This window comes from Dendrobium catenatum, unplaced genomic scaffold (assembly GCF_001605985.2).
Source record: "Dendrobium catenatum unplaced genomic scaffold, ASM160598v2 fragScaff_scaffold_621, whole genome shotgun sequence".
NCBI lineage: Eukaryota > Viridiplantae > Streptophyta > Magnoliopsida > Asparagales > Orchidaceae > Dendrobium > Dendrobium catenatum.
Genome location: NW_021319083.1, coordinates 24,816,507 through 24,830,472, shown reverse-complemented (window position 1 = coordinate 24,830,472; position 13,966 = coordinate 24,816,507). Strand labels below are relative to the sequence as shown.

Sequence of the window (13,966 nt, the reverse complement as noted above, 5' to 3'; positions counted from 1 at the left end):
TGTTGTTAAGGGCTCTCCGCCTAGCTGTGGGGGTAAAGAAGAGACACTTGTTTTCATGCAATACTTGGAGGGTGCCTCCAAGGGAAGTGGACGTAGGTCAAGGTTTTGATCGAACCACTATAAATCAGGTGTGTTCTTCTTATTATCGCTTCCGCATTTTATTTATTTTTCCGCCACCTTTTTTGTGGTGAATTTGGTTTGGGTTTTTGTCTTTGTTTAAAATTTATTCTTCTTTTCCAATTATCACCTCTCTCTTTATTAGCCTTGGGCCAGTTCATATAGGGCCTAACATCCCTAACGAACTCAAGTTGGTATCAGAGCAGTTTTCAAAAAATAAGCTTTTAAAAGCTTTTGAATTTTGATCCATGGCTAATCGTACAATTGCTGAAGATTTTTCAATCACCAGACCTCTTTATTTTGAAAATATGTCATTTTGATTTTTTGGAAAACTCGCATGTCTATTTTCTTGCAATCGATTGATTTTCGCATGTGACATATGAATTTAACTGGTATTCATCACCGTCACGAATTATTAATGGATTAAAATTGATATTCCTTTTAGTCAATGGAACAGGGAAGGAAACACTTAATGCTCAATTGAATGCAAAGTCTTTAAATTGCTTTTTCTGTGCTTTAAATTCTGATGATTTTATGTTAGTATCCACGTGCACTTACCGGTAAGGAAGTTTGGGATTAAATTGCACACCATATACGAACGCACTAGTGAAATCAAACAATCCAAGTTGAATTTGTTAATGCATGATTTTGAATTATTTTTCATGAAACCTTTTGAAACGATCATAGACATGTATACCAGATTCATTCATATTGTAAACTCATTACATGATTTAGAAAATTTTTCAAATTTTGAAAAAAGTCAGTAAAATTCTTCGTTGTTTACTTGAAAAATTGATGCCAAAAGTTGTTGCTATTTGTGAATCAAAAGATTGAATGATTATTCTATTGATAATTTGATTGCTCACTCATTTGCCTTACGAGCAAAGTTTGGGTCAAAGACTTTTGGATCAGTTGAAACTATTGTTCTAAAAGCTGAGATACAAAAAGATAGTCTAGTTCGGTGACGAAGGCAATGATGTTGTCAAGCAAATCACAAAGCTCACCTAAGCATAAGAAAAAAGTAGAAAAAAGGTAAAAGTGGTAAGGGATGTCCATATTTTCTCTGACGTTATTTTCTTTCGATTTAGGAAGCCTGCGCCCATAATGAAAAATATCAGTGCCCTCAGATCAATTTAGGCATAATTGAGTTAGATCATCCTGGACTATATAAATATCATCCTGGCCGATTTCCTAAAACAAAGAATTCCAAAACTGATTATGGCGGTTGATTCTTTCTGAATTGAGTAGATCGTCCTGGCCGATACAGGTATCGTCTAGGCCGATCTGTTGATGGCTGCCTTAATGAGGATGCCCTAATTAGGGTTTTTGGTTTTGGACATATCGTCCAGGACGATATATATATCATCCCGGCCGATATTACCAAAAACAGAAATCTTTTAGGGAACAACAGGAGATCTTCCAAGTTATAAACCAACTGGTCCCATATCAAATACAACAGACTCAAGAAAGGAAAAAAGATTACAAACTAACTCAGACCTAGTCTATCTAAACTTGAGCTGGTTCCAGATTGCAGTATGATCGTGTGGACCTGAAACATTAGCACATAAGGCAATCGTAGAGAAATAAGGAATGTTTGCTATCATCAAAATCATAGATCTGAAACATGTTTGACTAAGAAAGTAACAATTAGTAGTTTGAATCACCTGAATTCCTAGGAATAGGGAGACGTCGCCGAGCTGTTTGAGGTGAAAGGCAGACTGGAGATGTTGTAATGTGAGTAGTATTTGAGCGTTGTTATTGCCGGTTATAAGCATGTCATCGACGTATATGAGGACAAAGACCCTAACATCTACTTTAGCGTAGATTAAGAGAGACGGATCCGCTGTGCTGAAAGTAAATCCAATTTGTTGCAGCGACTGAGATAGTTTTTGAAACCAGAGACGAGGAGATTGTTTTAACCCATAAATTGATTTATACAACTTGCAAACGTATTGCCGATGTTGAGCGTCCTCAAAACCACGATGTTGTTTCATGTATACTTCATCTTACAGATCTCCGTGGAGAAAAGCATTTGAGATGTCACACCGAGTGACCGCCCAATTGTGATGTAAAGCGATAGTGAGAAGCATCCGGATAGTGACCATCTTGGCCACCGGACTGAATGTGTCGGTGAAATTTATTCCAATTTCTTGTGAGCAACCCAAGACTACGAGACGTGCCTTATAACTTGCAATTTTCCCGTTAGGGAGATACTTTGTTTTGAACGTCCATTTGCTACCTATAACGGGTTTATGGAGAGGGGATGGCACCAATGACCATGTACCAAGTTTTTGTAACGCAGAGTATTCGGTGGACATGGCCGAACGCCAGTGGGCGTGCTTGGCTGCTTCGGTGTAAGAGGTAGGCGTGGGCGAGGAGTTCTGCACAACCGATAGATCAAATATATGCTTGGGTTTCAAAATGCCTGACCGAAGCCATGTTTGCATTGGGTGTCGAGGAGCAGAATTAGACGGCCTGTTGCTGATAGATGGAGGCGGCGACACTGCTGAGGAGTGCTGAGGAAATTCGGATGGAGACTGATCATCTATAGATGATGAGTGGAGCTGGGTAGGGTCCGAGTCTGCCGAAGCCGGTGTGAGGGCAGATTTGAGCGGAGCTGGAGAGACCATTGAGCTGGGAATGAGCAGCAGAGGAGAACATGTGCTTTGTGATGCATCCGACGTTAAGGTTCGTACCGTGCGTTGGTAAGGAAAAACTGTCTCATAAAACACAACATGGCGGGATATGTAGATACGTTTTTGAGACTCATCGAGGCACCGATATCCCTTGTGCTGTGTGGAGTAACCCAGAAAAATGCACAGTTGTGAGCGAGGGGAGAGCTTGTGATCGGCATATAGGCAAGTCCACAGGAAACATAAGCACCCGAAGGTACGAAGATGCTTGTATGACGCGTGCTGCCCGTGGAGACGGAGGTACGGGGTTTAATTTGAAAGTGCTGAGGATGGTAGACGATTTGTGAGATAGTTTGCGGTAGATACAGCCTCCGCCCAGAGTTTTGATGGGAGATGGGCGGCGTGAAGTAAAGTGCGTGTGAGCTCAATGAGGTGCCGATGCTTTCGTTCGGTCGTGCCCTTTTGTTCTGGCGTATGTGGGCAACACATTTGATGAGTGGTGCCCTGCTGAATGAGGTAATGTCAAAAATCATTGCTCGTATACTCTCCACTGTCGTCCGACCGGAAGTGTTGAATTTGTGTTTGAAATTATTTTTAATCATATTGCATAATTGTTAGTATTTAGAAAGAACTTCAGCTTTAGAATGTAATATATAAATCCAAGAAAAATGCGTAAAGTCATCTATGAAAACAACATAATAGCGATACCCATTCATTGAAGGTACCGGAGTAGGACCCCAGACGTCCGAGTGTACCAGCTCAAATGGCTTGGTGCAAACAGACGTGCTAGAGAAGAAAGACTGTTTATGGCTTTTGGAAAGATTACACGAAATGCAGAAAAGAGGAATTAGAACTAGTTTTAATAGCAGAGTCTAAGCGAGCTAATTTCTGTATTATGCGATCGTGACCGAGCCGGGCATGCCACGAGAAGCTGGATGGGCTGTCCGCCGCTAGAGCTGTGTGCTTAGGTGGGATAGGAGCCGTGAGACGATACAGTCCATTGCGTTTGAGACCGCGAAGGAGAAGACGATTGTCCTGTAGATCCTTAACAGCAAACTCATTAGCATTAAAGGAGACTGAGACATTATTGTCTGCAGTCAATTTGGCAACTGATAACAAGTTATGAGATAAACACGGAACATGAAGAATGTTTTGAAGGTAGAGCTTACGATGAGAGTCGGGAAGCGGCAGGATACATTGACCGGAATTTTGGATTGGAAAATTACTTCCGTTTTCTATTGACACCGAATCCATTCCGGTGTATGGGTACGGGTTTTGTAGGTTTGTCATGTCCGAAGTCAAGTGCGACGAAGCTTCAGAATCAACGATCCATTCGGTCGAAGGCATATTTTGTTGCTGAGCCGTGAGCGCACGCGAATTAGACGGAGGAGCGTAGGTGAGGTTACACCTATGCCAACAATTGAGTGCGGAATGACCTGAATTTTCGCAGATCTGACATTGAGGCCGAGTTCTAGAAGTTCTTGACGTGCTTGAATTGTCTGTTGTGTTCGGAGGTTTTGAAAAAGTTGATTTCCCTCTGAATTTCTGGTTCTTAGACCGATATCCCGAATTCCGGGTTGAGAACAGAGCGGCATTGTCAGACTGTTGCATTTCTTGATTTCGTTGATGATGGAGGTTTTTTTTTTCGCTACAAAGTAGCGAATATAAGTCGTCCAGACTGATAGGCTGAAGTGATGTTCGAATGGCCGTCTTGAACGGATTGTATGTTGCCGGCAATCCATTAAGTATATAAAGAATGATATATTCGGTGTCCACTTTGGATCCCGCTGCGGCGATGCTATCGACAATCTTCTTGATTTGATCAAGATATTGTTGCATTGTGCGATCCTTCATCTGAATTTGATGAAGTTCGCTCTTCAATTGTATGACCCGCGAGCGGTTTGTCGGTTGAAGCCGACGTTCAAGGGTGAACCAGATCTCTTGCGCGGTGTTGAGCATGAGTACATATCGTAAAATAGGCGCTGAGATGGTTGATAGAATTGCGGAGATGAGATTCCTGTCAATCAGTCTCCACCGATTGTAATCGGACATGTTCGACTCCGGTGGACAGGTGGACAGACTTGTCAAATGTTGTTCGTATCCATTAGCAGAGAAATGTTGAAAAAGTTGCAATCTCCAGATTGTGTAGTTTTCCGTCGTGAGCTGCGTGGGAACCAAATTCTTGATATTTGAAATCAAAAATTTTAGGTGAGGGGGAATGACGATCTCTGTTTCTTGACCGGAGATGCTCTGTGCTGTCCGGCGGGAAACTGCGGAGTTTTCTTCGGCCATGACCGGAGGACTTTGTGCTGTCCTGTGGAAAAGAGGAGAGAAGAGGAATGCTGTGGAGCAAGAAGCTCTAATACCAAGATAGAACTCCCAATCAGGAGGTTCTTGGAAGAGAGAACTGAGAAGAAGAAAGAATGGAAAGAGAGAATGAAATCTTGTTGTTTATTACTGTTAACAGTCTTCTATATATAGAGTTATAAAGGAATATAAGATGCAATAAAGTACAAATATAACAGGTGCATAACAGGTTCCTTAACAGAGGAAGCCGAAGGCGAAGTCGCCGGAAGGAGAGAGCCATGAGGGGTTTCTGGCGCCGGCAGTAGCGGTGGTGAGGAAGGAGTTTAGAGTTATATTGCTGTAAGATTGGGATGCTGCAGCTGTGAAGGTTTGGAGGAGGGGGAGGAGGAGGAGGAGGAACAAGAGGAGAGATTCCATTGACGGGGATGAAGAAATCAGAGTTGGATCGGTGGTGGGAAGCTGGATTTTATAAGAAAGAGATCATCGATCGTCGAAGCAGTGGAAGACAACTCCACTGTAAAGAGAATTTGGTACATCTTATTTGCTAGGATTCTCCTCAAGCACATTTTATCGCATTATCATCTTCATTGTATATAACCCGCGGTAATAAGTTCCTACTTCTAGACAATTTAATATTGACGATGCTTGGAATTATTGAGAAGAACAGCGGGAAATCCGCGTTAAAGTGAGATTTATATATTATTAATGAAAAGTCTTAGGTGGCTAAGTCCGTTAAATTTTTAAATTTCGTTTGTAGACCACGCACTCTGATAATATTGATTTCTAAAAGAAACAATTAGCATATAAAATGTTTATTTTACATGAAAGTTATTTTATTTTCTAACTCAATTGATTTAAGATGTAAAATCTTTTTTGAAAAGTAAAATTTTTTTCGGTGACTTTTTATATAAAATAGGAATCATATTTGAAGAATTTTGGTATAATTCTGGTTAGAAATATATAGTTTCTATTTTTATCAAAAATAACTTTTGAAAAAAAAAACTTCATACAGAAAAAAAAAAAACTGATAATACATTGAATCTGATTAAAATATTTTTTTAATACAAAAAATTTTATACTAAAATTTTATTTTTAAAAAGCAACTAAAAAGCTGATCAAAAAAATGTCGCTAACGTGGCACTGTTACATGGAGAGGAACATTTGCGCGGCTATGTGGCGGCAACGTGGACGAATGAATTTTCACGTGACATGTAGTCGTCAGTCGTTCATGGTTTGAATAACCATGCCAATCATTCACAATTCGAATGACTGGTTGGGAGTGTCAGCTAGCGCACCACAGGACAGTCGGGTGAGTCAAGTAGACGATGTCGGGGAAGCGTATAGAAATCTAGGCACGTAGTGCGGCTCTATTTTCACGACCCGGGGGGTGGAGGCACGTCCCTGTTTTCGTAGCCTGGGCTAAGGAGGCGAGGATGTGGCGCGTGGTGCGATGGGGTGCCACTCATTCATTTTTGCATTAAACTACTAGGCTAGTCCTTTCTCACTCGAATGATTAGGCAAGTCGTTTCTTTAAAATTCTTAAATTAAATTTATTATATTTGTTACCTAAGTTTATAGATAATTATATCAAATAAAAATCAAGTTAGGGATAATTAAATTAAAGTAAATTTACCCATAACTTAGTCAGGGACAAACTTAAGTAAATAATTAAATTTAAATTAATTTAGTAATAATGTTATCTGTTAAATTAATATATAGATAATTACCTTAATTTGAAATTAATATATGGAAAAAAAGTTATATAAATTTAAAATAAGTAGTTGAACTATAATGATGCAGCAATATTAAGTTAAAATTTCTCCCAAAAAAAGTATCAATTTAAAATTTATACATTAATTCTTCCACATTGCTACCACGTAGCAGTGATAAGGTTCCTCGCCATGTAAGCACATTATGTCAGGTGAAATTATTATGTGTGGACACCAAACGTCATCCAAAGCCAATGAAAATATGCCGCATCACCACTATCCGGTACCGTGGCTCGGTACTGCTCGTTACCGAGATCGGTACTGAGCTAAGTATTGCTCAGTACTAGATAACGTGGCTACACCTAATTGATCTATGGACGGTAAGCTGTGCATTGCCTGAGAAAACGATTGCCATTACTTTAAAATATGTTTTTAATGATTTTTGTTTTATGTAAAAAACTTGTAACCATATTTATTTTTAAAATTTGTCTGATAAATAATCTTGTTTATAGAGTTGAAGAAACAATACCATGTGATATATTACAAAATGAGTAACCTATCTGCAGCTTAGACAACTTCATTCATCATGAGTAGCTCAAATCATTTTGTATTGCCAAAATAATTTATATTAGCTTTTTTAAGGATATTGCCAAAATGCATATTAAGAGTATGTGAAAGGTACTTCATAATAATCTTTTCTCAAACATCCCTTAGTGGTAAGAATAGTGTAGAATCTTGATTGAGAACTTCTTAGTGAGCATGGAGAATAGAAACCAAAGAATAGAGAAAAATAGGTTAGCAAGATCTTCACTATCTCACTCAAGAATAAACTCAATGTCTAAAAGGTTAACGGATCCCAAAAATCCTCTCAAATTGTTCATTATCACCTCTTATTTATAAAATTTTGAGAGCTGCAGAAAAAGTTACACAAATAAAAATAGAAATGTGTTACACAAAAAATACATGTATATTGATAAATGTTAATTTAAGACATGTGATGCCTCTTGATTGACTATAAGAGGATGAAGTCAATGATTGGGTGACACTTTCTATTTAATATTTAATTTGTTGACAAACTTCACATTGCCCTATGTTAATTATAAATTGTATATTATTTATATTGTTTAAATTTAGTGAAAATATATTATTTTAGTAGTTTTTATTAAGGAAATATTCATGAGAAGACAAAAATATATAAGTGTTAGACAATGTTGTAACGCAAACTTTAGAAGCGTTGTAGCCTACTATTTCATAGCACATTGGCACCAAATTAAGATATGACAGTGTTGAATTCTCTGTTTATAGCACCACAATGACACCAAGGTTAACGTTGTAGCATAATGCAACATCGTTGATTCCAAATTCAAAACCATAGTGCTGGAGCATTAAGAAAATGAGTGCCAGAGTGCCTAGCCTTGCAAGCCTTAGCACCAAAAATCAAATTCCAACACTGTAGTGCTCAAATTTTGTAACGCCACGGCGGAGCAGTTGCGAACACGACGAGCCACATGACTCAGCCTAAAGATGCACTATTTCCATCATTTGCTAGGTTAGCCAGCGTCACAATGGAGCCAACATTAAATTGCCAATGTGCTAGTTTATTTTATACCATCGCGCTACCACCTTGTTGAGCCCTGCGGTGCTTGAACCCATCCCTATACTTACCATAAAATTTTTTCAATTATATTATTTATATAGTTCTTTCATTTTTGTAAAATTCTATAATTTTAAATTTATTTATTTAGTACTCCCTTAGATTAAAATCCAAGGGAGGCTAGGGAAGTACAATATTCTTTCATTGTGGAGATCTTAACCTATTTGTGTAAGGAACTATATGGTTAGAGAAAGGAGTGTATAGAAGATCAGTTGATTCTTTTGAGTGACAATTTTCTTAATACTTCTCTTATTTCCCTTCTTTTAAGGAATGAAATAAAAATGAGTTTGTTTGTTGAATCTTTCATGTCTGACTAATTCTCTAATTTTGGGCCACAACAACAACATCAAGCCTTTGTTCTACTACGTGGGGTCGGCTACATGAATCCTTTTTCACCATTGTGTCCTGTTAAATTTCAAATTCTCATTTAAATCTAATAAAGAAAGATCATTTCTAATATTTTCTAACCAAGTTTTTTTTAGGTCGACCTCTATTTTTCTTAACTTAAGTAAAATCTAATACCTCAACTTTCCTAACCATGTCATCAGAAGACTTCCGTTTAATGTGACCAAACCATCTAAGGTGTCTCTCTCTAATCTTATTTTCCATTGGAGCTACTCCAACCTTATCTCATATATGCTCATTTCGTATCCTATCTCTAAGAGTAAAGCCACTATCCACCTAATCATCCTCATCTCTGCAACAATTAACTTAGTATTATGCTTCTCTTTAAAGACTAACATTTGGCTACATAAAGCATTGCAGGTCTCACCACCATCTTATAAACTTTTCCCTTAAGTTTGAGGGGGACTTTTGTATCGCACAACAAGCCTAATGCATTCCTCCACTTCTATCCAACTTGAATTCTATTAATAATTTTGGACTAATAATGTAAAAATGCATAGCAAGTACTAAGGTTGACTCTTATACTTTGAATGATACGTTGATGATTTTAATATATTTCATTCTTCATTTAATCATATAATGGCTATGTGTATAATTAATATCTAATATGATGTATAGACTCAATGGATGAATGCTAGAAAAATTAGTAGAATTAAAATGAGATGTTGGCATGCCTAGACATAGCATATTTGAATATTCTAGGTTCTATGGAGATAGTAAAATTGTAGGAATGACATAAACCTTTCTTTTCACCCTCAAAGTTTGATAGAGATTGAGGGATGCATATGCTCTGATCTACATCTAAAAATTAAAAAGACTCATTAGAAAAACAATGTTATTTATATTCATTAATCCAAAATACTTATTTTCATAAGTATCAAAATGAACTTGCAAGTTTTCCTTTTAGTGATAAGAACTCTAAAATATCATTTTTACTTTTACTAGGATAAATTGTGTATTTAATTATATTATAATAATTTAATTATAATTAAGCAAAATACTTTTTCAAGGGATGGACACTCTACTCTACTACTTTATTACTTGATTCAGCACATATACTTGCATATTTTTAATGGTCTTTCATTAATTTTATAACAAAGAAAACATATGCATATTTTAACTCAGCAAGTCACATCTTAACCCATCTACCTGTTGTGTTGAAAAGGGGATTTGTCTTACAAGATGCATAACACATCTAAATTAAATTTCTTCAAAAAATTGGGAATTAATTTTAAATTTTAATTATGAAGTCAAACAGGCCATTAAGAATAATGTATCACCTTGGAAATTGAAAATAAAATCTCCTAACGGGATCAATCTAAATTGATGGTTTACTCTTGAATGCCGTAGCCTGATATAAGGCAGAACTATATATAACCCCGGAGGGTCAAAATAAGGTTCAACAAAATATCTGATCACAATAATTAAGAGAAGTGATTATTAATTTCATATTCTAATTTATGTTAACACATGATATATCTCTCCGAAAAAAGAAGATATCATATGTTAGCAATAATTCAATTATGACGATAATAATCATTATAACTTTGATTTCTCAAAAGAAATACTAATTGAGTTTTAAAAAATTGATGTGGGTTCTAAAATTTCTATGAGCACAAACCCTCATAGTTAATTATATCGTAAAGAGGTTAAATTTTTTTATGAAAACTCTAGATTAAAATAACTGCAGAAATTTTATTTATGAAATTTTTGAGGAGTGATATCAAAGAAATGAGAGTTGAATTCCAATTGGGATTGAATCAAATTACAACACTTATTTCTACCGACAATAGAGGAAAGATAGAAGTCACTTAGAGATTCTAAAATAATTTAGAGGTGTCCCAACTTAATCTAAGTGTTGGGCTTTAAATTTTGGATCGAGAAAATCTTTAATTTGAGTTGGATAACTTATCAGAAATTTGGGATTTTATTCTCAATGTTTGGAGTCTTATGATTCAGAATCTATCCCGGATCCTAAATCTAAATTGGGCACCCTACAACAGTGACCCAAACCTTACTAATGTAGTGCAAAATCTGGACTTATCCCGACCTAGATTGAGGAGCAAGCTAACCACCTAGTTGATTTAAAATCCATTAGTTTGGTCGTTTTATGAAAGAATGATAGGGATATTTTTATTTAAGTTTTTGAGAGTTGGGACCGGCATCTAGAGTTGATCCTAATTGGTCCCTTGACTTATGTGGTGTGAAAATGCTAAAGAGAGATGCAGTTAAAATTTTAGACATAATTTTAAATTGGTTTCTAATGCAATGCATGCTGATCAACTCGATAAATACTTGAAATTGGAATGAAGTAATTTTAAGAAGGCTTTAAAATAGGTTTTATCTAAGAGATTGTATAGATTCTTCTTGACAGATCTGTACCCTCATGGGACAGGTGGTCTTCCAAAACTCGTAGGCGGGGAGGTGCCTAACAAAAAGAAAGAAGAATGCATAAAAAATGCTTATGTGAACTCCCGACAGTCCAGTACTTACTTTTTATATTATTAGATTTTCTATATTAGCTAAATATTTTATTTAAGTTTTGGGTTGAATAAATTTTATTGTACCCTCATGAGCCTCCGATCGAGTCCAAGATAAAATAAAAATTGCATACAAACACAAAAATTAGGAAAAGCAGGCAAGATCCTATACATAAGTAAAGTAAATCAAGCATCAATAAATATAATTAAATCCTCATATTAATGTCCATAGGAAAATGCCCCATTTATTACAACCAAGAATTATATAAATTAAAAGTGGCCGAGCATCACTTACCATAAACCCAAATTCTAATTCTAAGATAGATGAAAGTAGTCTTTGAGTGGGATACTCTTTTTTCTTCAACTCCTAGGTCTTCTCCTCTTTGGCTCCTTAGATCTGTCATATCTGGATACCCAAATTGGAAAGAAAACTCTACCCCTGAAGGGGAGGTTATTCTTCCCACTTTGGATAGTATAAAGATCTAAAATTGAGCTTCCGAATGGAAAAAAAGACTATCACCTTAAGGGGTATCACTTCCTCTTTGGAATTCAATTTTGAGTCTAAGTACCCAAACTCAAATACTTTTTCATAACTCTTAACTTTGAATGAATTATATTGATATAAAAATTAAAATTTTAGACTCTCCTGCAAGGTTATCCTTAGTATTTAAATAATAAATCTATCCCAAGCAATTACATATAATAAAATTAAAGTAATCAATCCAGTCATGCTTGGCCATGCTCTTATTTATATTGGGGATTAACAAGCTGAAGCACCTATAATATTTATAATAATAATTATTTTTTGTCCCCTTTTATTGCCCTGTATAAGTACGATCACTATAGAAAAATCAATGAGCAAACATAATAATCCTAACATAAGAGTAAACTATCGTCCATCACATCAATCAACAGAGTGCAGTAAAAGTAAACAAATACACCAAGTAATTTCAATCACAACTTGTAATGAAATCTTGAAAAACCAAATAAATAATAGTAAAATAAACACCAGCCTAGCATAGACTAGAGTTGGTTGTCCTAACAAATCATCTAAAGTGTGTGTAAAAGATCGTGTGGTTAGGATAAGCCCTAAATTGGGTAGTTTGTTAAAGTTTTCTAACACTTGGATTTATTTAAGGTTAATAAAAAGATTTATGTCTAAAGTTGAGTATTAATGTGTTAGAGTTTAGCTTACGATAAATTTTAAGGATTATTTGATTGAGCAAGCTTAAATAACTAAAGATTAAAGGGGTAATAAATTTTAATTAACCTACTTAGCAGTTGATTTTCAAAGTTAAGTTAATTTATATTTTTTATCAACTGGTTCTTGGCGTTGTGCCACCATTCTTGAGAAATTAGGCCTCCTCAGGATACGTAGTCCTGCAACCCATAGTAGTCCATCCTTAAAACTTCATCTTTGGAGTGTTTGTTATGTATTATAATTTTGGTTAAGGGTTTTATTAATAAAATTATAATTTTCTGGCATTTAAATAATTTATTGAATTTTTAGAATTATTAGATCTATTTTAATTAAATTAACTAAGGGTTCAAAAGTTGACTTTTTAAAATAAAGTTAATTTTGAAGGTTTTAGATTTTTAATAAATATTAGACCTTATGATGAATAGTTTGAATGTTAGTTTGCTTAATTTGGAGTTTTTTTTTAAATGTTAAGATTTTTTGAAGTTTTGGCCAAGTTTGAACTATGGTTAACCTGAATGTTGACTTTTTGACTTTGACCTAATTTTGGAGGTTCGAAATTTTTAGAAAATATTAGATTTTAATTAGAGTTGAATGGTTTTGATTTTGATTGAGTTGGATTTTATTTTAATTATTTATGATCTTTTGAAGTTTGAATCTTTTTTTGAATTTTTAAAATTACCTTATTAAAGGTGATTTTTCATTTTTTGATTGAAGTCAGCCCCAAACCACTTGGAATTATCTCCACAGGTGAGAAATGACTTAATGGGATGTTTTAGAGCATTTAGGAAATTTTTGAGATTTTTGAATGTTTTTAATTAATTAATTAAATCAATTGTCTATTTTACTTAAAAATTAAATTAATATAAAATTAGGGGTTTAATCATAGATCTTTTGTTATTTCTGGATTGATGGTTTAATTTTGAGCATTTTAATATTTATTTATAACTTTTGGATTGTATTTGAATTTATTACAAAAATTTGAAATTTTTAGCTTATTAAAAGGGTTCACTTATTAGGTTATTTACATTTAGGTCCTAATTGATTTTAGGACTAGAAAACTCCTAATCTAAATGGGGTAATGTCATTATATTTGAGTGTTATAGTTTCTACACCTATTGAACACATGACCTTATCCCTAAAATTTTCTAAATACTCTTAAGCCTATTTTCTAGTTTTTGTCATTATAAATATCACTAGGTTGATTGGGCTTAAATCAAAGTTTGACTAACCCATATGCAAAACACATATAAATGCACAAATATCACACCCAAGTCCTTATAACTAGGAGAGCGTAGAGATAAGTGCATTTGTGTATCCCATACATTCAATGAATAAAGAAAATTAACATAAATAATAGTTTGATTAGTGAATAGTTGGAACACATCTATCCACTATTCTTTCCCCATAATTTCTATTCACCTAGGCTCAAGCTATGTTCAAAGTTTCAAGCCCACTCAAAG

The 13,966-nt window shown here is 35.1% G+C and overlaps 1 protein-coding gene across 1 annotated transcript in view; it reads right to left on the bottom strand.

The window, feature by feature from the left end:
• Positions 1 to 2,111, bottom strand: part of LOC110107071 (uncharacterized mitochondrial protein AtMg00810-like) — a 6,581-nt gene extending 4,470 nt beyond the window's left edge. Inside the window, exon 1 of the mRNA XM_028695020.1 lies at positions 1,782 to 2,111. Within this exon, the coding sequence (XP_028550853.1) occupies positions 1,782 to 2,111 (330 nt within the window). The remainder of the gene's footprint in view (positions 1 to 1,781) is intronic.
• Positions 2,112 to 13,966: the final 11,855 nt, after the last annotated feature.